Below are 24,689 nucleotides of genomic sequence, written 5' to 3' on the forward strand. Positions count from 1 at the left end.
TCGCGTGCTTTCTGGAGTAGCCAATGGCGTAGCAGTCCGCGTGCGCAGATTCAAACGGCGGCTCTGGAAAGAGGCTGGGCGCGAGATTCGGCGGCAGGGACAAAAAAGAGGAGAAAAAGGAGCCAGCGAGGGTGGAGGCGGCGGCGGCGTCTGGGGCAAAGCAGCCCTGCCGGAGGAGCTCCGAGCCGTGACAGCCGAGCGAGGCCCCAGGCGGGGGACTTGGAGCCCGGCTTGCCATCCCTTTCGCTGGGCGTAAGGCCATGTCCCCCATGCGGGGGGCGAGGCGCGGCCGGGGCTGAAAGGCAGCCGCGCCCCCTCCCCGCCCTCTGGGGGCTGCGCGCCTTGGCCGGTGGTGACAGCCGCGCTCCCTTCTTCTCGCCTTCCTTATGGTGCGCGCCAAGGATGGCGAAGAGGCCACGCAGGTGAGTGGCCCCCGCAAACCCTCCCGATCGCCCCCTCCCCGAGGCATCTCCAGCGCCCTGCCTGCTGTCCTTTGGGGAACCTGAGCCCTGCCTATCCGCTGGAACAGGGGGCTCCTGACAGCCCTCCGGCCGTCTCCACAGATCCCCTCGCCTCAGGAGATCCTCGCTGCCGTTTCCACGTGCCCTGACCATCGGATCCTTTGGTCCATTCACTCTTGCGCCCCAGCAAGAGTGCATCTTGCCAATGCCAATTAAGGTCCCCGTCTCCCGACATCATTAATATTTTTCACAGAGCACAAGGGGACACAGAATCTTGTGTATTCAGTGGTAGTCTTTTCACTTGATTCTCGGGTATCCAGTAGTAATCTTTTCACTTGGTTCTCCACCCTGCCCCCAGCTACAGCACTATTCCAACACTCGGATTTCTTCCCCTTTGGAAATTTATAGTGCCCTCTGGGCTCCACCCTATTTTCTTTGTTTTTGTGTTTTGGCATCGAGTCACATAACAGTGACAAAAGGGCCTTTCATATTGGTAATTCATGTCCTCTTATCCTGGTAATTCCCTCTGTCGCTTATTTACTGTAGTGTCCATACAGTGGGTTTTTTCTTTTTTTATCCTTCCTCTGTATGAGAATAGTAGATTGTACAGCTATTACTAAATCAGACATGGCACTGAGTTTTTTTCCTTGGGAAGGCAAGGTAGAAAGCTAATTATTGTTGTGGGGGGGGGGGGGGACTGCAACAGGAAGGAAAGCAATGCCCATGTTGACCTTAAGGACTTGACAAGAGAGAGAGTGTTGCCTGCATATAAAAACATGTACAGTGTGTTTTATTCTCGTACAAACTTTTTCCCCCATATTTCTACAACAAATCACTCCGAAATTTACACCCTGTGTGATCATAGAATTAACATACAGATCTCAAAACAAGAATGTGTAAGAATTTCATTCTGGTGTAGATAGTTTATGTACAGTATCAAAGTAGGTATCCACGTTAGAGGAAGAACTATTGTGGAATTACTTATCTATCAGATTAAGGTTAACAGTGGGTCTAACAAATGCAGTTTGGGTAGTGTGCTAATGGCTTTGACATTCATAAAACTGCCTTTATACTTTCATTAGAATATTAAAAATGATTGAAACTGGATTAATTATTTTTTTTAGTTTAGCTTGAATTGGCCGTCTGTTACTTTTCTCTCACATGCACACCCTTGTGGGCTCAATTTTAATTCTATGTTTATTAGTTTTATTTGTAACTCTGGAAATGCTAGCCAACTATCTTATGCCCAATTATTTGGAAGTAAGCCATTTTTGAAATCAGTGGGACTTATGTCCAAGTAAAAATGGACAGACTAAGTCTAATGTGAATGACTTTTCGAATGTGAACATGGCTTAAAATGGGATATCATGGCCTGGTTCAAATGTAGTGTTAAGCAGCATTTCTTGTTCTTTGTTTTGTCAAAACTTTTATTTTTTTAGCAGAAAAACAAGACAAATGAAGCATCAAGAACTGCCCAACTGCTATCCTAAACATCTGAGTCGTCTCCTAGCTTTCAATGTATATAACATAAGATATATTACTGTATGTGCAAGGCTCAACCCTGCCATACCCCTTTACAAAGCAGAGCAGTAATGTTCTTTCTAAGGTTTGTTTTTAATGTTGAAACCATGGGGTAGCATTCAACTAAATAGTTGTGCTTTTGCAGTGAGATTTCACCCCTTTTCCTCTCCCTATGTGCACTCCACACTACCCCCAAATCTGCTCTGGAGGAACACCACCACCAGCAAACATATTTGAGAGGGCACATGGGGAGGAGAGGAGGAGAACATTGTGTTGTGCAAGGAAAAATTATTTTGTGTTGATGGAACATTTTGTTTAGTGCTCTGTTGAATACAACCCACTGTTTAGAACTTGTTTGCAAATCATATTCTGTGTTTAACTTGGAAATACTGTGAATTCAAATAATAGCCACATTTCTAGGGACTACTTTGAATTACTCATTCTCTCAATGAAGAAAGAGAATTTAAAATAGTGTGACTGCTTTCTACAGTAAAGAAGGAAATACTAGCTGAGCTAAGTTCCCTGAAGAATTACATCTTGAGAGAAGTCAGTTGATGTGGGCATCTCATGTACATGCTCATCATATACACATAGGAAACTAAGCATATCTCATAAGGGCCTCTGAAAAAAAAGACTGTTGTGTATGAGGAATGTATGCATAGGTGTGTGTGTGTATTATATTACAGTACATGGGAACACTGTTCCTAAAAAGTTTAAACAAAAAAATTCCTTCCAGTAGCACCTTAAAGACCAACTAAGTTAGTTCTTGGTATGAGCTTTCGTGTGCATGCACACTTCTTCAGATACACTGTGTATCTTAAGGTGCTACTGGAAGGAATTTTTTGACTGAGAGTTATGCTGACATTCATAATCACATCATGGGTTAAGCAACCTATAAACTACAGGTGTTTGTCTCCATAAACACTCAAAGCCTAAGTTAGATGAAGGCAGAGGAAATGTGGAAAGAGTATGCTTCAGAGATAGTGTTGCTTTTTATTATCCCAGTATAGTTGTAAGCCCCCTTCTCTCTGTTCCTCAGTGTCTGCTTTTACCTCAATCCTGTACACATGCATGTGTGCACATATATCTGTCTAGACTGGCTTTAAAGTATCCAGTGCCACCAAACCAGCCAGCTATCCAGGGACTATCATGTACCTGTAGTACACTTGTTGTCTGTAATTTAAAAAGCATAGCTCTTTGGTAACCTTACACCTCACATGTATTGGAAATTTGAAAATATTTATTTCTGCACATATATTAGAAAGGCTGAAGGGAAACAGCTGCTGAAACATGTTTGTCAAAAAAGGGCATTTACATATATTAATATTGTGTCACAAATAGATATTGTAAACGGGATGGATGTGAGAAGCCAGTGGGTTTTTTCCTGTTCTTTAATTGTTATACCCTCTTTTTGTAAGGAAGGGTGATAAAAATATGGACAAATAATTTTTTTGATGTAAACACCCAATAGTTTTGAAATTAGTTTTTTTGTCCAGTAGATGGCGCACAGACATCAAGGAGGTACAAGGGTGATGACAATCTTCTTCCTATTTCTTTTATTTCATCATGAGTTCCCAGCTTAATGCTATTTGCTGCACAATATTTTTGTATAGAAATAAATTTAACATTGAAAAATGCATGGTGTGTTTCCCTATAGACAGGGCCACCTTTAATGCAATCTGGACACTTGTTTAGTTATGTTTGTGATTTTCCAATAAAAATTTAACAAGTTCTTTTGCAGTCACCCTTCTTCAACAAGACAGACCTTATATAAAACAAATGATACTAAGTTGAGAAACCCAGGACATTAATCTCAGGACCGGATTGGATCCTGCCTAAATGAAAATATCTTTTGCTTGGATGCCCTACATCTTTTTCTCAACTGAAAGCAGTGAAGGGGGTGACAATGGGAAAACGATGAAGGAAAACTGTCCTTCCCTCATGCTACTGTTCCACAATTGGAATTGGGCCTTCGGTTGATGATTTGTTATTTTTTAAAAAGATTTCTCGAGCTGTTGTGTAAGCCTGGTTTCACTGTCAATGTTAACTTAATATTAGCTTGCACTTTGCAGTGAGGAAGATGATGATGACCTTCACTATGCAGATCATGACTATGAAGTACCACAACAAAAAGGAACGAAGAAGATATGTAACAGAGTAAAATGGACGCGTGATGAGGTGAGCCTTAACCAGGTAATGGCTTTTCTTTATGTTTAGATCTAATGTCATGTGTCTATTTATAAGTTTTTAAAAACTGTATTAACAGGATGAAAAGCTGAAGAAGCTAGTAGAACAGCATGGTACAAGTGACTGGACATTTATTGCTAGTCATCTACAAGTAAGTAGAAATTATTTCAATGAGATTTTTCTTATTTTACATACAAGAGTTCAAAAGCCACACATGCATCTCCATTGCATGTGCCAAGATGTCTCCCACACTGAAGTCAACAACAATGCTCCTAATGGAAGCTCCAGGTGTATAGTGGAGCCTTATGGAATCTTCAGTTGGAATTATACAGTGATTTGTTTTCTTCATTCTTCTGCAGAATCGTTCCGATTTTCAGTGCCAGCACCGTTGGCAAAAAGTCCTGAATCCAGAACTTATTAAAGGCCCCTGGACTAAGGAAGAGGATCAGAGGGTAAGTGATCTATATTTTTCTTGATTATTAATTATGTTTCTGAAAGCACAGTAGGATTGCCCAAGAGTGCACTACCCTGCTTTTACCTTACTGCTTTTACCCTTTGGCCAAATCAATTGTAGGATGGGGTTCACAGTCCCATTGTTGTGCTCTTAAGAGTTTACTTGGATGAAAACCAAAATATAAATTAAATCGCTTGAATATTTTCCCAAATTGATTTCATTTCCCATAGGATAATGCTATCAGTTTTTCACAACACTGTCATGTATTTAACTATGATGTGTTAAAATGTAACAATTGGTTTGTTTTTCTTACATGTTAAAAGCTTTCTCATTTCACCCTGTACTTGGCCACACAGTATGTGGAAAGGAAGATGGTTGGATGCTGTACAGTTTTTATTTTTAAAAAAAGTCTTTTGGAACTTTTGAAATATAACTGTTTATCATTTTGCTTGACACAATCTTGTACTACTTCAGTATTACTATTTTTTTCAAGTACAAATAGCATAAATAAATGTAATTGAGATTCTCTAATTCTTTATCATGAATATGGCTATTGTTTTCTTATATAGTAATCAGTTGCACACTGTTGCTGTTCAATTTGTGTTCCAGGTTATTGAGCTTGTTCAGAAATATGGTCCAAAGCGCTGGTCTTTGATTGCAAAGCACTTAAAAGGAAGAATAGGAAAGCAATGTCGAGAACGATGGCATAATCACCTTAATCCTGAGGTAAAGAAATCTTCATGGACTGAGGAGGAGGACAGGATCATCTATGAAGCTCACAAACGCTTGGGAAATCGATGGGCTGAAATTGCAAAGTTGCTTCCCGGAAGGTAAAATCGCACGGTTATTTCTAGGTTTCTGAAACCTATGCCAAAATAATTGGCACTGGCCTCCCCCCACTCCCAGTTTAACATGTTCAAAGAAGCTCCACCCTTCTCTATGCCATGTCTTAACTCAATGTTTATGTGCAATAGGCTGCGCCATAGCAATAAAAGTCCCTCTGTCTGGCCAATCCTGCCACGCATCCAGTGTCCCCGACTGATCTCCATAGATTTCTCTTAAACTTGTAGAGCAGCACCTAGTAGTTCTTCCAGCTAGGCTCATTGGGCTGGTGTGTATGTGTGTTTGGAGGAGCGGGGTCCAAGGTTCCTTGCATGTGTTTCTGGGCAGGCATGATTACGTCAACCAGTAACCACTGAGGCTTAGAAAAGGAAATAAGGGAGTTTGGTATATTAGATGCCCTGTGGCCTTCTGGCTCAAGTAACCAGGCAGCAATCTACTGAACTCCTTTAGTTTCTTCAAGTACCCATAATACTGCTTGATATTGCAACATCTATTTCCCCTCTCCCATCAACCCCTGCCATGCCAAGAATGTTACAGAGCTAAGCTGTGTAAGTGCTCCACAGAACCAGCATAGAAGGAATTGATAGTGTAAAAGTTTATTTCTAAAGGGTGAACTAGGAAGAAATATCCAAGAACTGGATTATCTCGCAGTGGATTTTGCAGGATTTGTTGATTAAGTAATTACAAATGTCCTGCTTATCATATAGCATACCTTTCCTCTTTTCTGCTCTGCAATTTATCTTGCATTTTGAGTTTTTTAAAAATCTGAATCCAATAGTTGTTAATGTTATATTCGGAGCAGTTAAAGTAATACAGATTCCTTCCTCCAGACGGCTATGATTCCAATAACAAAGAAACTAATACTTGGGTGGAATCCAAAGGAGGAAGAGAAACATTTTTAAATTCTACTTGTGCAAGTTTCTGTTAGGAAGAATCCTCTTAGATCTCCCATCCCTGACTATTATTATGAAAAATAAATATTGTACTGTTTTAGAAATATTTGAAATTCCCCTTTTTAATTTAGAGAAGTATCAAAAGGTAACTTTCCTTCTCAAGACATTATTTCTCTCATTGTTTCTATCTTGATGTAGCTAAGCTCTCAGGTCAATGCAATATGTAACTACATAATTTCTACATTTTGGGCACAATGCAGCCAAAGTTAAATATTATTTATGTTTTAATTCATTTCAATAAGAGTTAAGCAGGTGATTAATTCTCATCCATTGAATACATGAGACTTTATATTGCTTGACTTTGGCCTGATCTGTCGCATGATTTATTTAGGACTGACAATTCTATCAAAAATCATTGGAACTCCACTATGCGAAGAAAAGTAGAACAAGAAGGATATTTACAAGATGGAATCAAGACTGAGCGACCTTGTTCGTCAAAACTGCCACACAAAACTTGTGCATCTACAGACCATCTTCATACCCCAAATCAGTTCTACATACCAGTGCAGGCACATGTAAGTTTTTCAGAACCTTTTGTGTGTGTCTACATTTATTATTTAAGAAGGGCGGGGGGAAGCATATACTAAAATGGATGAGTACTTTTTTTCTATCAAGGGCTACATTCTCTCCAGTGGTGTTGGAGATGGGGATGCTGTTTTTATTTCTCCCAGCAGCCCTTTCTCTTTTCACATCCCCCTCTACACCTCCTCTTCTGCTCTCTCTTCATTCTTGGTCTTTGAAGAGATTAGTCTTCTGCAAAGGACTTTAGAAATTTGGCAGAGTGCTATGGCTAGCCAGGTGAAAAACAAGGCAATGCTCCTGTACCTTTCATAGTTATGTAAAGCAAGGGATTTCACTAGATGAAGCTGGCATGACAAGCTAATCCACTGAAATTCCCTCTTTTTCTGGTATAGACGTTTTCTGTTTCATTTATTTATTAAAAATGCATAGTGATGGATGAATACTGATGGATATAATAAAAATTGAAGTGGTTTGTGTAAGAACCATCATAATAAATGACACTGAGTAATGTTTCCAAAAATAGATGAAGAATAAAAACTATGTATTACAAATTGGGCAGGGTACAAAACAGAGGTTGGGGAGTTAGTTGGAGTCCAGGAAATTTGAGCAAATGTTAGTTCTTAAGAGGTATTTAAAAGTTATTACTGTCTTTGCCTCATGAATGGCCCAAAGGAGGATATTCCTGAGGTGTGTGCTGTTGCTGAGAAGGCCCACTTCTCCTTGTGAAAACTTAGAAATATATTTATTTCATAAAATTAATATACTGCTTGATTGTAGAAAAAAACATTAAGGCGGTTTACAAAAAAGACGGGCTTGGTTTATGCCAAGGGAGGCTGTCTGCTACAGTATGTATCCTGGTCCCAAGTTGTTTAGGGCTTTAAATATCAACAGTGAAACATTGAAAGCTAGTAGGCAGCTAATTTAGACTGAGACATGTCAGGATACTCAGTTCCATCTAAGAGCATGTGCATTGCATCTTGCCAACCCTACCAAGGTTGCTCACTCTGTTAAAACTTATATCAAAAAGAAACTATTGCTGTTAAAAAAAATGTTGTTGAGGAAATATCTTCAGAATTTTTATTTAAAAATCCAATATTTACCGCCTCAATAAGCCTTTTTTTTAACTTGGAAAATGAGCTCTTGTCTCCAAGTGATACTGTGATAAATTAAAAGTGTGATAAATGGATATTGTAATGAAAGTGATATGGTGGATAAATTTTCTTTAATAACCTGAGAGTTCCTCATTTGTCTCAAAACTGATCAGTTTTTGAAAAGAAGTATGTGTCAAATTTTATAAAATTGCTGAAATTGAAAAATGTGTATAAAGTGTATAAAATCAGTATATAAAGAATAGTTCTGATTTGTTAGATCCCAGGATATCAGTATGTTTCAACAGAAGGCAACTGCATTGACCATGTCACAACTTCTTCAAATTTCATTCAGGTAAGTTCTATCTCTAATGATGAATTTTTAAGTTTTTTATGAAAATATTTGGCAGATAGCATGTGAATGTTTTAGTTTAAGGACTTTATCACCAGGATTGTGTTGAGCAGCAGTTCCATTAAAATGAATAATGGCTTGTATATAATGTGACCTCTAGGAGAGCATTTTGAGAGAAATTTTGTGCAGACGAAAAATGTGTCTATAAGATTAGTTTCAAAGGTTATAAGGTGTTCCCCCTTTTCTTTGGGGGGGGGGAGATAGAGATTGTGTGGCCTACAGTGGCCTGGCTAGCACATCGTATTAAATAATACTGCAGTTTAAAATAAACTATTCTGAATACCAGTTGCTGGAAACCGCTGGAGGGGAGAGTGCTTCTTGCGCTCAGGTCTTGCAACTTTGGAGAGTTGCAGCTGGGCAGGAAAACAACAATCCTTTCCTCGCTAGCTGCAACCCACAATCACCTCTCCTCCGTTGTAAATTAAGCTTCAGAAACCTCCTACTGTAGCCAACAGAGGGCTTCTTTGAAGACCACTTGTATTGTGAGGAATCCTTTTGGCATGGGGTGGCAGAATAATGATCTGCAGCTGTGAGCCTGTGACCCTTCAGAATTTCTCCTATGTTGCAACTAATCTTGAAAAGCAGTCAGGAGGGACAGTGGGGGTGGAACTTATGGGCACCAGGGAAGGCCTCTGGATGCATGGGAACCTGTGGGCTCTGTGTTGGCAACCCATGTTTTGAATGAGAACTTTGATAAGTTTAATTGAGTTTGCAGAAAATTATAACAGCAAATATGTTGCCATTCTCAGTAATGTGCCCTAACACTTTGTCCTTTGGTGTTGTTATTTTTCCTTCAATGTATGCATCAGCAGCCATTTGATGATGATCCTGACAAAGAGAAAAAAATTAAGGAACTTGAGCTGTTACTTATGTCGGCTGAGAATGAAATCAGGAGAAAGAGAGTCTCATCTGTAAGAACTTTTTCTATAAATATCATGATGGCTAATGATCTTTTACTGTTCATATTTTAAACAAATTAATGAACAAGCTTTATGATTCTGATTTGTTTCATATGTGTATTCTGCTTCCCCATTCTTCTTTGCTTATACAGGAATCCTTGAGGGAATCCTGTTGGTTTTCCCTGCCCACTGGGACAGTGGGACAAGAGGGAGGGGCAGTTGAGACAGCTTGAATGACATAATGTGCTTCTTAGGACAACTATCTTAGAGTTTTTAGAAGAAAGTCTTGGTGCTTTGCATACCTTTCATTGCTAAATTATGGAGGGCAAAGGAAATGTTGCAGGAAGAATATATAGATGGTACATGACCCCAGTTAAACTTGCTAAGATATACCATTTGTCTGATAATAAATGTTGGAAATGTAAAGAAAATGAAGGAACATTCTTTCACCTCTGGTGGACCTGCCCTAGGGTGAAGGCCTTCTGGGAAATGATATATAATGAGCTGAAAAAGGTATTTAAGTATACCTTCACTAAGAAACCAGAGGCCTTCCTTTTGGGCATTGTCGGCCAGAAGGTGTTAAAGAGGGACCGAACATTTTTCATGTACGCAACAATGGCAGCAAGGATACTTATCGCTAAGAATTGGAAAACTCAAGATCTACCCACGCTGGAAGAATGGCAGATGCAACTGATGGACTATATGGAACTAGCTGAGATGACTGGCAGAATCCGAGACCTGGGAGAGGAGAGGGTCGAAGAAGATTGGAAGAAATTCAAGACTTATTTAAAAAAACATTGTAATTTGGTTGAATGTTAAGAAAGGATGCTAGATCATAAATAATTGTGCACCACTAAATTAGATGGAATTAAGAGGATAAGTAAGTTTGAGGAAAAATTATAAATCTATTGGAGAATTAACAGATTATATTTAAATGAACCTGACACAAGACTGTAAACAAGATGATAAATTGCGGGCAAGAATTGACAACGATGCAAATGGGAGCGGGAGGTGTGAGGGAGTCCAAAGATGTTAAGAAAGTATGTTATGATATATGTTATTCTGTTTCTTTATCTTTGCATTTTTATTCAAAAATCTTAATAAAATATTTATAAAAAAAGGAAATGTTGCAGGAAGGGAGCTGCATGCACAACAGTAGCTTCTGTGCTATTTCTGCCATTGGCTCTTTCTTTGCATATGGAATGTGTTTCCCTTAGAATCCCAGCATGCTTGAACTATAGCCTAAATGCCAATCAGTGTTGTTTACCATATTTTTCGCCCTATAGGACGCACTTTTTCCCCTCCAAAAATGAAGGTGCGCACCGACCCCTCTCGCTCTCCAGGCTTCAGGAAGCTATCTGCAAGCCTTGCGCGCCCAGCGGGAGGTCCCGCTGGGCACGCAAGGCTTGGGGCAGCAGCCCAAAGCACAGGGCGAGCTGCGAAGCCAGCCCCGTGCTTCGGGCAGATGTCGGCAAGCCTTGTGCGCCGGGCTCGCAAGGCTTGCAGGCAGCAGCCTGTTCTGGGGGCTGGGGTCGGGGGAAGCTTGGGCTTCCCCCGCGCCAGTCCCATGCCTGGGGGGGAAATAATTTTTTTTCTTTATTCCCCCCCCAAAAAACTAAGTGCATCCTATGGGGCGAAAAATACGGTAATTATCAGACCTTCTTCCCACGGAACTCTGGGAATAGTAGTTCTGAATTGGGGTCTCCTAACCACTCTCCCAACAGTAAAAAACAAACAAACTACAGCTCCCAGGATTCTTTGGGTGATGCAATGACTGTTTAAATTGAGGTGATACTGCTTTAAGTGGATAGTGCAGGTGGGACCTAGGTTGCCTAAAAGTAATTTATGTTAGTCATCTTTCATGTTTAATATCAATAAAAAGCAACACTTTTTGTATTCTTAGCAAGCTGGAAATTTTTCTAACTGGTCTGGAGGCTTCATCATGGAAGATAGTATGACAAATGCCCTAAATGGCCTTGGGGAACAAACAAATGACTTCTATAATCTGGATGAAACCCAGACTGCAACAGCTCAGCAGAACTCTCCTACCAAATATTTGGCTGTGGAGGCAAATGCGGTTTTGTCATCTCTACAGACCATTCCAGAATTTGCAGAGACACTCGAACTCATTGAGTCTGTAAGTCTGAATCATTTTATTTCCAGCCTTTAATAAACAGTTATTTTTCAGAATATGCAAAAGAGAAACAAACAATATTAACATTAGCACAAAATATATCATTTGTTCTATGTATTGCAAGTGCTGCATAATAATAGTGTTTCACTTTTAGCTGCTTTATTGGTTTTTGTAAAGAAAAACAATGCAGAATTAGGAATTAACATTCTAGAATAAGATGATAGAAAATGAGGAGACTGAATTCAAACTAAAAAGACATGCACTTAAGGACTAGAGTTAAATTTAGTCGTTCTGTGCTAGAATGATGGTGCACAGTTAAGCAACTGATCCCACCAGTCCAATTCTGTTGAGATAAATAATTCTGTTTATTCCAATAAACTCATGGCACAATGTTTCTTTCTCCCTCTTGTAGGATCCTGTAGCATGGAGTGACGTCACCAGCTTTGACCTCTCTGATGCGGCTACGTCCCCTGTCAGTCAAGCTCCAGTAAAACTAATGCGGATTCAGCACAATGATGGGGCCATGGAATGCCAGTTTAATGTAAGTGTTGTATTAGACGGCAAAAAATCAAGTGACGACGAAGAGTCAGCATCTCCAACTACAGCCAAGTTCAGTACTCCTCCAACTATTTTGCGCAAGAAGAAGAAAACTAGAACTGGACTGTCGCCATCAGTCAATGAACAGAACGATGGTTCATGTAGCAGTGGTTCCAATTTTGCACTAAAACAAACACCAGTGAAAACACTACCCTTTTCTCCTTCCCAGGTAAATAAAATTAATGTAATAAAACTTGCTTTTATTGAATAGGTTAGGCAGGGTTGTCTACTAAATCCTATAAATCAATAAAAGATGATGTTACACTATTCATTCACTTGTAACAATAGTGTAGTTAAGTATGCAGCTCTTCCCTGCTCAGTACTTTGGTTCTGCACATTTTAACTATAAGTGACTCAGACCTATCTTGGATTGTGTCATGGCAGGAATTGAGATTGGCTCTATAAATGGCTTGCATACAAATTAGTATTGTTTCCAGTGTTATCTGAATGGCATTAATCCAACACAGCTTTAAGCCAACAATTTTACAGAAAAACACTGAAAATATTGGAATGATTACTCCAAAAGTTCAGCAAAAGGTCAAAGTAGAATGAAAGGTACTGTATTTTTCGCTCTATAGGGCGCATCTAGTTTTTTTTGGGGGGGGGAATAAAGAAAAAAATTTATCCCCCCCCCAGCCCCAAAGAGCAAAGAAGCCGAGACAGCCAACGGGATCCATCCCGCTGGCTGTCTTGGCTTCCTCTTTAGCCACACACAACCTCCAGCCGGGAGAGGCTGTGTGTGGCTTTGGCAGAAGCCAAGACAGCGAGTGGGATGGATCCCGCTCGCTATCTTGGTTCCTTTTTAGCCGAGCTTCCCCCGACCCCAGCCCCCAGAACGGGTCCAGGAGCGGGGGCGAGGTTGCGCGCAACTTCGCCTTCGCTCCTGGAGCTTGCTGCTATCCGCAAGCCTTCTGAGCCCAGCGGGAATTCCTGCCAAACTCCCCAGGCTTGTGGATATCTGCCCGAAGCCCGGGGTGCGCTGTGTAGCACTCCCCAGGCTTCGGGATGCAGGCTGCTATCCACAAGCCTTGGAACCCCGGTGAGAACTCCCGCCGTGCTCTGAAGGCTTGCGGATAGCTTCCTGAAGCCTGGAGAAAGAGAGGGGTCGGTGCGCACCGACCCCTCTCGCTTTCCAGGCTTCAGCGAAAGCCTGCATTCGCTCCATAGGACGCACACACATTTCCCCTTCATTTTTGGAGGGGAAAAAGTGCGTCCTATAGAGCGAAAAATATGGTAGTTTGAATTAGTTGCAAAGACAGCAATGTGATCCTCAGATGAAGGGTGGTATAGAAATTTATTTATTTATTTAATGATGTTGTTGATATTACCGTAACTGATTGGCTTGTATTCAGTGATAGTTCTACACGGTGTAAAACATACCTGGGTACAGCCCATTGTTCTTCTCTGACCTAAGGGTAGAGAATCATGCTTATGAAATCTTCGTAATAGCATGATGGTGAATGAGAATTTGTCTTGCTACAAGTTGGACAGCTCGTAACTGTGTGTAATAAAAGCAAAACCAGAATAGTTAAGTCTGTATAAGCAGATTCACAACTGGTAGTCGGAGACAGTTTGAGGGAATACTGCTCAATCTACATGGAACAATTTGTATTCTTGTTTTATGTGCAGTTCTTCAACACCTGTTCTGGAAATGAGCAGTTTAACATTGAAAATCCTGCCTTTACATCAACTCCAATTTGTGGCCAAAAGGTTCTTATTGCCACACCTTTACATAATAAAGAAGTAACACCCAAAGATCAAAAAGAAAATGCAGGGTAAGTATATGATTGATTTTAAATGGCTTTTAGATATGAATTAAAAACAAAACAAAACCTATATGTGCTGAAGAATTACTTTGCAAATACCATCAAAGGAAAGTGGGGGAGTGGATTCACTCTCCAAGAATCCTTTACTTAAAATGACTGATTTTGACTATCTAAATAGTAACACACTGCATAAATAACTTTGGTTCTTGGAAAGTTTTAGGACACCTACTATTAGAAGATCTCTGCTAGGTACAACACCAAGGACGCCTACTCCATTTAAGAATGCTTTAGCTGCTCAGGAAAAAAAATATGGTCCTCTGAAAATTGTGGTATGTAGAATTTTGGTTCATATTCCTTTTATGTAACTTTTGGTTCACATTGCCTTGGATACGCATACACACATACACATATCAGGATCCATTTTTTAAATGTCATTGAATTTAAACTGTTTTAAATATTAAGTTTTAAATTGCTGTAACTCCTCTAATGGAGGGTGGGTAAGAAATCACATTATCATTATTAGAGTGGGATTTCTATTTAAATATAAGACTATACTATGATAGGCCATGTTACTTTGCTTCAAACCAGTTGTTTTTTTCTTCCTTTGAAAGTTTAATGGTAATCCTTTGTACTAGTATATAGGTATATAGAGAAGCATGGTTTGATTTGTTGTTCAAGTCCTTCTCTCTTTCCATAGTGTTGTGCTGGATTGCTTCTGGATATTCCATAAATTAAATAATACTACAGTGGAATTACTTGTGCATTGGAATTAAATTGTTTTTTTAAAGTAGTGTACATACCGGTAGTTCTATGATATTTAGAAGAAATCATCTCCTGACTTGCCTTCTGCTTGATGTATTTTACCTGTTTGATTAGTCACAGCCCCTTGCCTATCTGGAAGAAGATATCAGAGAAGTTTTAAAGGAGGAAACTGGAACAGATATCTTCTTCAAGGAAGAAGAGGATTCTTTCTACAAGGGCTGCAAACTAGAGGTAAATTGCATTACCCTTTTTCAAAGCTCCTTTACAAAGAGGGTGAGGGCACCACCCACTTGTTGATTTTTATGGGTTTTTTTTTTGAGGGAGAAATGATTGGGAGTGCTCCAGCATGGGAGCAGAGAAGTGTGTAGTTTTGCATGGGGGCAGGGAGTGTGTAATTTTGCCCCACTTTATGTTGCAAGCTTAGGTTGGGGAGCTAGCAGAAGTGAGAGTGCTGTTACTACCTGTAAATGCATACTTGTATATTTGGCTAGCTGTCTATTGTATTTCTGTAATTTGGAATTGCTATTAGTCATTATTTTTATTTTGGTTTAATATTAATGTTTTATTTCTGTGCTCTTATAAAATGTGGAATTTTTCACTTTTTAATCTACTTGTGATACTTGTATGATATTGTAAACTGCTTAGTGATTTCTGTGAAATGTGGAGCTGTATAACAATTTAAAAATATATAGTATTCTAGGATTGCAAGGATTATGGAAACGATTGTAGTTGCCTTTCTTTCTTTAAAATGTTGCTCCTAGAATCCTTCTGTGAAGAAAGTCAGGAAGTCATTAGTTTTGGATCCTTGGGAAAAAGAAGAGCTTGGTGCCCAGTTTTTCACAGAAGACAGTGTTCCAGATGTACAGGTGAGCAGCATGAATTAAAATATGCACATTATTTAAGGTAGAATGTAAACTAATTTGTTTCTGTAAGTCATAGTTACTTGAAATCTTCTCTGTTGACAAGTAGCACAACCAAGCATGACACTGGCTTTAAAAATATTACTACCAAATTTAGATTTTAAATGGCAAGAAAAACAGCAGTCTTGTCTCATTTTGTAATGGAACATTTTTAATATTACTATTTATAGGCAGCTTTTATGCTAGAAAGATCTTTGTGTTAGTGATACAAGAACACATTTATCTGGATCCATAAAATATTTCAAGCCAGAATTATTGGAATTAAGATGATACAGCCTATTGAAGTCATATCACCAAATTCTCATTGTTTCAAAGTATGCCACTTTTATAAGGTTGCTAAACACTAGTTGATAGGGATGAACCTGCTGGGCATGATTGTTCGTATTACAGACAGTGACCTTTTTAGGAACATCTGATATGTATGTGACCACAAATGCACGTATTGCACTGAACTCAGGTGATGCCTTTGAATGTAAATGGGGAGTATGTCAGTTTTTTATTCTTCAGTTAAGTTATTTGATTGAAACTTTTTTTTTTGTAAATCTAGTCAGAAAATATATATACTACGTCCCTCCTGATGATTCCATTATTGGAAATACATGACAACAGAGGCAGTAGAACTCCAGAGAAACAGGATTCCAGTTCAACAAAGCTGAATGTAGCAATGAAGAAAAAGCAGAATACTTGCACTTCAAAAAATGTCAAAACAGAAAAAACCTTCCAGGTCTGTATTCAATGCATCTTAATATTCTGCTTTATTTAGTTTAGCTATATGCTCTTTGGAAGATTACTTTTTACATTCTTTCCTTTCTGTTTTTATTTAGCTGCTTAGATATGAATAAGGAATTGAGGGTTCTTGATGCAGCTTATTTTCTGCAAGATGCTCATGATGCATCCATTACAATTAAAATTTCAACATTTACCAATGCAAATATGATGCATTGGTATTGAAATATGAACCATTGGTATTGAAATATGCAATGCAAATATGAAGGCTTCATTTTAAGTCCAGTAGTACCCATGTATGGGACGCAGGTGGCGCTGTGGGTAAAACCTCAGCGCCTAGGGCTTGCCGATCGAAAGGTCGGTGGTTCGAATCCCTGCGGTGGGGTGCGCTCCCGTCGTTCGGTCCCAGCGCCTGCCAACCTAGCAGTTCGAAAGCACCCCTGGGTGCAAGTAGATAAATAGGGACCGCTTACTAGCGGGAAGGTAAATGGCGTTTCCGTGTGCGGCTCTGGCTCTGGCTCTGGCCAGAGCAGCGATGTCACGCTGGCCACGTGACCCAGAAGTGTCTCCGGACAGCGCTGGCCCCCGGCCTCTTGAGTGAGATGGGCACACCAACCCCAGAGTCTGGCAAGACTGGCCTGCACGGGCAGGGGTACCTTTACCTTTACCTTTTTAGTACCCATGTAGATTTTAGTGCCGTGCCCTCTTTGTAGACTTGGAACAGTACTGCTGAGGTTTCAGTATCCCACATAGTGCAATCATAATGGTGCACTAGAACCACATTGCAGAAAAAAGTGGGCAAGACAGTTAAGAGTAATTCAGATGCTAGCTTCCAAACATGTTATATGTATTACTGTATGAGTACATGCATCTAATGGGTGCATACCTTCTGGCCTCACCTTAGCATCCGTGTGTTGAATGAAATGTCAGGAAGGAGAACCCATCCTTGGAAAACTGTTCACATGTAGGCTCTTCCTCCTGATGTGTTCCTCAAGACAGGCAGGACTAGAAAGCATTTGGAAGTCTATTCAAATTTTGAAAGCTGTCAGCAATAAAGTTGTATATTTGCTAGGAGCATGCATGCACTCTTTTTTTGAATAGAATTTTGAACACACTAACTGTCTTTAAATCTAATCATCATAATCACTTATCATGCATTTCAAGGGCAAAGTCAGTTTACTGGGCACAGCATCTGCATACAGAGGTTTCCTATGGGTTCAGTGGAGCTCTGATTTCCTCCCACCCCTGTAGGGAGAGCTTCTGAATGAGAGGCCTCTCTGTGCCTTCCATATTCACATCCAGCCCTCCCCTTCTGGTACATAAGAAAATTACAAAGAGTGGAGATGGATGCTGGTGTTCAAGACCTCCCTTTATAAGAGTCTACTGGAGATGGCAGTTGTACCTCCACCTGGCTGGAGCGCCAAGTGTGCAAAGTGGTTCACAGACTTTTTCAGTAATGTTTGTTTATATGGTATGAAACCTTTGTTGTTATTTTTTTTAATAGTAGAGGAATCTGTTCAATGACACCTTGCAGCTGACAATTTAAAAACTTTTTATTTTAAAATAGCATAAGCTTTCATAGGTGACAACCTATTTCATGGAACTGCTCAGCATCTGAAGTGAGTTGCTCCTACAAAGGCTTGTGCCATTTTGTAAAAAAGAAACTTTTCAAAAAAGCTTGGTGCCATCAAACAGATCTTACTGTTCTGTTCTGGAGTAATGTGTTTATATTGAACTGCAAAGTCTGCTGGTGTGATTATTTCCACATTCCAGATGAGGGGGCTGAGGCTGAGAATAGGAGCATGTCTTAGGGCCATGAGAAATGTTGAATTCTTATTGCTTTATTATACATTTTATTTTAAGGTTTGGTTGTGAGGACACTGTCATAAAATGGACTTTTCCTTCTTTGTGCCCCATACTCTCCCTATATCTGCTCTAGAGGGTCCCCCAACTCTACGGAGCAAATTTTCGGGGGTGGGGCTGCAGGAGAGAGAAGAGGAAGCTGAAATTCTGTCATGCCGGGAGAAGTTACTTTTCCTGTGAGGCAGCCACAATTGGATTCCATATTTCACTTATAAAAAAAAAAGTTTGATGTGACTTGAAAGTAACTGTTACCTGGACCATGTGTTGCAGGCCAATTGTGAATGGGAAGCTGTTGTTTATGGGAAGACCGAAGATCAGCTTATTATGACTGAGCAAGCAAGAAGATACCTGAGCACCTATACAGCTACTGGCAGCACTTCAAGGGCTCTGATCTTGTGATGGTCGCTAAATGTACCAATCTACCTTTTTCCTTTATACTACAGGCTTTATACTGAGATTTTTCCCCCAGTAATGTATGAATGGATACTTTTTTGAGTTGAAACTGCATTATAAGGGAGAACTTAAGTCTCTTTTTAAACCTTTTTTAAAAGCAAGTTTAATTGGTCTTTTAAAAGACCACTCTAAAGAAAATGGTGAAAGGAATATTTTTTTAAGCCGTTTTTTAAATTCTTTATACATTTCTCTGTTCTTAAGAAGCTTTTAATGTAGAGTAGGTTAACAGGTACTTGGTGATCTGTAAAAGAAAAAACATTACACAACTCCTTGAGAATGCTTTTGCTTAAACGCATTTGCTTATGTAGCAATTTTTATAAACACAAAAGAAAGACTAAAGGAAGAATAGAAAGTTGCACTACTAGAACTAGGTATGCTGCATAAAATTAACTACAGTGTTAAATGTATTTATTTGAGAATGGTACTTCTAATAAGAGTAGACAAAGGGAAGAATTTAATTTTTATTAGGATAAAGCATCAGTATTCAGAAATCTCAAACTGAGACCATTGTTGAATGTATTGTACAGCATGTGGGAGCAGGAAGGCTTTTGTAAATTTGGAAGGGGGTTTGTTTTTTAATTTATTTTCATTTTAAAGCTTAAGGCTGCAATCTCACCAAGTGCTCGCATATTCCTGCTGCTTTGCAAAACAACACAAACTCAGGAGGAAGCCAGGACAAACTTCCTCTTGCTTGCAGAGAGGAGAGGAGTAGTATCATAACACCCACGTCTCAGAGACAACACCTTTAAGCACTGTTGGCCCTTGCTCCTCCTTTCCATTGCTGTAACCTCAGCCTTATGCAGTGTTTTTATACACAGTCCATTCTGCTAGTTTTTGAGATGAGCTACATCCCCTTATTATCCTTTCCCCATAGAAGCAGCAGTCCTGACCAAGTCCTCAGTCTTTTCTTGAATATGAGTCTAAAGCTAACCTGCCAGTTGAACCCCATTCTCCTTCTAGCCTGTGAAGTCTTTGGGACTCTAATCACTGCCTTAATTTTGGTAGGACACTTAAGAACTTTCCAGTATATTATCAGTCAGGGGCATTAAGAAGAAGAAATAAATGTGTATTTTGTTTCTTTTAGGAAGCTGCAGTGGGATTACTCCTGCAAAGCTCTAACATGGGTAGATTGATAGAAGAGCTCTCTTTAGGTTAGAGGATGTGAGCAGCTTGTGACAGTGAAGAATCAGCCTCTTAAAAGATGATGCTCATATTCTCAGTTGCAGGTTGTGCCTTTTGACAGGGATGAAAGCATCTTGCTTCTGGTGGGGACTGTTGATCCTACAAATGGCCCAGGGAAGGGAAGGAGAGCAAGGCCCCAATATCATATGAAGTATCAGAATTGACTGTGTCATGAAACATTGTACCTTGCAGAAGTTAACAAATGGAAAACGGGAGAGGAAGCCCAGTTGGGCTGGCCTTTTACAGCAGTTGCTCTGACTTGCTCTCGGTCTCCACAAATGCATCATATTTTACCTGAGGAGATAAATTGGAATGGTGGTGGTACCTGAGCTTGGCTAAGGGGTGTCTCTGAAGATATCCTACTATTCCTAATCAAATCAAAGCAGGAATAAAACGAAGTGGCCTGTGGTGTTTCTCAGAAGAAGCACAGTGCAAGGTATAAACACATCTCTGTGTGAAAGAGACTTCCTCTTTTCTGTTTTCCCCCCTGAGCTGTGTAAACACTGTGAAACTGGCAAAAGGGAGAATGAGCATCCTCTCTGAAGGATGGTGGTGGAGGATCAGCTGCTATGGCAGGATGCGTGAAGTATCTGGGTTGCTCTGCGAATGCCAGCCCCAGAAGTGGGTCTATGTGGGCAGAAACGATACAAAGGATTGCAGCCTCAGTGTGCAGATATATATATATATATATATATATATATATATATATATATATATATATATGTATGCAGGTTGTCTAGAAGTGGATGTTGTTTTCCTGGTAAATAGCTCCAGCAAAAATGAGAAAGAGCGAATTTTAACCTTGGTGCATGGAATAGCAGCGAGATTGCATGCTGTGAAATACATGAATTTGCATTTCATCTATTCGAGAATAGATTGCACTATTCCCTTTTAAATCATGTTGGTCTAATATAGTAGTTTTAAAGTTCAGCTTAGTTATACTACAAATATTCCAGGACCCTGGTTATTAAAGGGATACATTTGTGTAGGGACAGAACAAGAGGACATGCTATGTCTCACCTTGTAGCCCTATTTAGGAATCAACACCAATGCATTACATTACACCTCTGAAAGAAATAAGAGTCGGCTCATATAGTTATTTTTCTTGACACAAGCAGCCATGGGCTTTCCTTGGCCACATTTTGTGTGGAGAGATGTTGGTGTGAACTGGGCTGTAGATTGGTTAGTTGCAGTGGTTTCTGCAATTGTGCTTGGGAGAAGTGCCAACACAGTCACAGAAGTTGCTGTTGGCGCTATCTCTGTACAGCTCAAGTCACCCTCAATTTTCCCCACCTACCCTGTGTGTGGGCATGCACATGACTAAGGATGATCTATGGTTACTTGCGCTTAGGCTGTGAACTCTTTCTAAAACCATTTATGCCTGCTCTTGGATGCCTCAACGACCCCATTACAAAACTTTAAAATGAAAATTCATTTTTTCCCTTAATATTTGTACATGCTTCTAATCTTCACAGGTTACAGCAGTTGCTTCAGTTTACCTGCTTTAGACATTTGCACTTATTTATGTCTGATTTGAAGGAATGTCTTAGTTTTGCTTGTTGTAGCTGTTGTTTTTTTAGTTAGTTTCTTGCGAAACATAATGGTGTGCTGTCAACCTTAATACTGACAGAAAAATAGAATTGTGTACTGTAGGTGTTATCTATTTATAAATCTGACACTCTTCCTCTCCACTCCTGGGTGTGCTGCTATAGATACTAGCAGAATCTGCTTGCTGCTATGAGAGATGGAAAGAGCGAGCATCATATGCACTGTATGTAAAATGACAAATAGAATGATGGCATGTTCTCAAGCTAAACTGATATCAACTGTTGCTGTGCATGGAGAAACACAATTACCAGAAAGAAACCTCTTACCACATAACACCAAGAGCTCTAAAAATGATTTTCCTTATTTTAATATTGTGTGTGTGTGGTATGTAAAGCAATCTCTGACGTTAGCATACTTAAATACAGCTTAAGGCCCCGTATCATAGTTATTTATTTATTATTTTAAATGGATATTTATATATAGGAATATTCACCTCACTGCCTTTAATGGGCACTCAAGGTTTTTATCCAGTTTTAAAACTGTTAGCGTTTTTTCTGATCAGCTCTGTTGATAAGAGGATTATTCTTCCTCTTCAAAATGTGAGAAGCCAGTTTGGGATTCCCTTTGGCATTGTTGGTTTTGGTGTGTTCTCTCTTCGGTATGTTTCTTTAGAAGATTCCCCACCTGAAGCACAAAGGAGTTAAGTGGATGTGATTAGCATAGTAAGACTGTAATTCAGAGAACCATTCCTACCTGGCTTTTGACTTTTGCCGTCTTTTTAATCACAGCCCACCCACCTCAAGGCCATGTGGCAAGCTACAGTCATGATGGCTGTTTTAAGTAGCATGTGTGTTGTTAGCCTCTGGGTACACACAAGCGCTTAGCTGTATTTAAAATGTGCTCTCTGGATTACAACCATTATGCCAAGATCCAAAGAGTGTGTGCACCAGTGCTGCCTGGATTTTCCAATTCTAGCTTTAGTTTCTTGTGCTATGTTGGAAGATTCTCTGGAGAGTCCCTGACTTTCTGGAGTAGTTCTTGGGAGAACAAGGCATAGCAGGGGACTGGTGTGTGGGGAACAAAGTTCTGCAGTGTACACACAAACACTGCCTGCAGCTCTTTGGGCTGACTCCATGTCTTCATCTATTATGCTTAAAAGATTTGCTGCTTTGCACGAGGTATGCAAATTATTTGTATTTTTCTTTTTAAATGGTACCAAAGCCTCCAGTACCAAGGTTTAACACAGGTCTCTGGTAAGTAGGACAAACTGGAGCTGGTATTGGTTGAATCTTTCATTTAATTGCTTTTGTGTTGCTTTTAGCAAAAAGAAATAAATAAAAGGTTTTGAACCTTTGCCATGTTAGATATATTTTGATACTTTTGCAGTCTTAGGTGCATTTGCATTTTTTTAAAAAAAATATATATATAAGTAGAATACTGTATACCTGCAGCAGCCAAACATACATGTTGGAAAATGACAGCATCTGTTAATATTTACGTTTCTAAAGTTTTGACTCTAATTATAAGATGAATATCTTTGAAGTTTTGTTGTGTTTTGTTATTTTACTGCAGATTTTGTTTCACTTAAAAGAATCTTGCATACAAAGCAGGAGACCTTAACACAGAAATAAAAACATTTATGTACATATCTACTGGACATTTACTTCTAGGAAATAAGTGTAATCTGTATTGATACTTTGTTTGATTCCTAAATGTGAATCATATAGAGAATTACCCAAACATTGGAACAAGTTGCTTTAAGCTTTTTGATAGTATGGAAACTTACTGGAAATTCCATTTTTTGGCTTGCTCTGGGCTACGGGGGCTTCTTCTGACAATGGCAAGATTGGTATTGAGGGTGGAGGAAAGGATCAAGGAAAGCTAGATTGAGGGCGTTGGGAGAAAAAATGGGCAACATATGGGGCATGTACAGCAACAAACTAAGACCTCAGTTGACGGAGTGAGGGATAAGAAAATGGAAGCCAACAGATAGTGTTTATAGATGTCAGTTGGGGATTTAAAATGGGTTAGCAGATGGGTGAAGAGAGTTGGTGCGTCTGTAAGAGAGGGGAGGAGAAAGATGTCAGAAAAAAGCCAAATCTGAGATACATTCAAAAGAACGAGAAACAAAAACTTTGCAAAGCAGAACAAAGAAAGTAGATGAGGTAAAATATGATGTAAATCGAATGAAATACTGTAATGAAATTATTTAAACTTTGTGTTTCTCTTTGAAAAGCTTGAAAAGTTTAAATTTGACTGGTAGTTATTTGACATTTTGTATGCTTGTGTGAAATACACAGACCTCTGAAGTCTAAAAGTCTCTGTGTATGTAAAATTTGATACATACTCCTTAAAATATATCCATCCCCATCTTTGTTCAAGATACAGCAGGTCTTGTATGAGTGGAGAGCATTTTTTAAAAAAGCAATACGTCACCAAGCTGCTTGGATTGATGCATATATTTTCAGGTTGCAAAGAACAAAACAAGGTACTTTCCAGTCTCCAGATGTTTCAGTCATCTATGTCTGATTCATAACTGGAAGTCTGCCTTTATTTATATATAAAAGTCAACAAAAGTTTATGAGTGAGTTCAGTGTACTCAGAAGCACTAAGAAGAGCAGTATGGCAGTGTTCCCAGAGCCTGCCACACCAGAAGTGGACCAGATCAACTTGTGAGTGTTATCTTGGCCTGCCTTGGCAAACAGCCAGACGTTGTGTATGCTAGACACCAGATGGCATGCCATTATGAGCGTGACAAGTGGGTCATCTGGCACGCTCTTTGTGGGATTGTTGTTACTGCATAATTTTTGGCGGGAACAAAACTTCCTTTTCCCTTTTTGAAAAAATTAACTGTTTCAACGGCTAATAGGTTTTTTACTGGAAGTATGCTCCTCCGTGTTCCTTCTCCACACATACTCATATTCTCTCTTTTTTGTGAACGGATGTAGATGGAATACCTCACCTAACAATCAAAATTATATTTCATTTTGTCCATGGTAATAGTTTTGATGTTTACATAATATATCTGTGCTGGAGAAACATCTGTTTCCTCTGATCACTGAGTCTGATTATGCACCTTTTCCACAATAAAACAATCTGGTTCTTCAAAAAGTGTTAAAATGTTACTAGCCCTAAGCAGTAGGGTAAGGGAGGGTTTTATATTGAATTTTAAACTGTATGTAGCTATTCCTTTTCTTCATCAGTCATACAGGGAAGAAAGTTATTAGGCAGAAATTCAACAGGTGCAACTTTCTTATCACATGGGGGTGAAGTAATGGAGTGGTTTTTGCTTTTTTCATATGCTGAATTTTTGTCATGCATAGGAGCCTAGCCAGGTGAAAAAGAGAGAGGGCAATCCTAGCTGAAGCAGATGTTAGTAGTCAAATGCTGTCAACTGA

General features: G+C 39.6%; 1 protein-coding gene across 9 annotated transcripts; it reads left to right on the forward strand.

Moving 5' to 3' along the window:
• On the forward strand, positions 1-22,937 carry MYBL1 (MYB proto-oncogene like 1). 9 transcript variants are annotated; one of them, XM_083747736.1, is made up of 17 exons: positions 318-422; positions 1,904-2,067; positions 4,055-4,160; positions 4,249-4,320; positions 4,529-4,621; positions 5,233-5,453; positions 6,751-6,934; positions 8,310-8,384; positions 9,251-9,352; positions 11,244-11,477; positions 11,887-12,240; positions 13,701-13,846; positions 14,052-14,166; positions 14,714-14,830; positions 15,361-15,465; positions 16,067-16,243; positions 18,379-22,937. In XM_083747736.1, exons 2-17 carry the CDS (start codon positions 2,006-2,008, stop codon positions 18,505-18,507), a joined length of 2,292 nt encoding a protein of 763 aa, XP_083603862.1. In that variant the 5' UTR covers positions 318-422; positions 1,904-2,005; the 3' UTR covers positions 18,508-22,937. The 9 variants fall into 9 exon arrangements, with proteins under 9 accessions (XP_083603869.1, XP_083603865.1, XP_083603866.1 ...); XM_083747735.1 differs by having other exon boundaries at positions 331-422; positions 1,901-2,067; XM_083747743.1 differs by lacking the exon at positions 1,904-2,067 and having other exon boundaries at positions 1-422; positions 9,254-9,352; positions 14,058-14,166.
• The last annotated feature ends 1,752 nt before the right edge of the window (positions 22,938-24,689 follow it).

This window comes from Podarcis gaigeae (assembly GCF_964106915.1).
Source record: "Podarcis gaigeae genome assembly, chromosome: 7".
Lineage (NCBI taxonomy): Eukaryota > Metazoa > Chordata > Lepidosauria > Squamata > Lacertidae > Podarcis > Podarcis gaigeae.

Coding starts and splice junctions, on each gene's coding strand:
- MYBL1 (XM_083747736.1), top strand. CDS start 2,006: ATGTGCAAGGCTCAACCCTGCCATACCCCTTTACAAAGCAGAGCAGTA. Junction 6,935..8,309: donor ACATACCAGTGCAGGCACAT/GTAAGTTTTTCA, acceptor CTGATTTGTTAG/ATCCCAGGATATCAGTATGT. Junction 11,478..11,886: donor CACTCGAACTCATTGAGTCT/GTAAGTCTGAAT, acceptor TCCCTCTTGTAG/GATCCTGTAGCATGGAGTGA.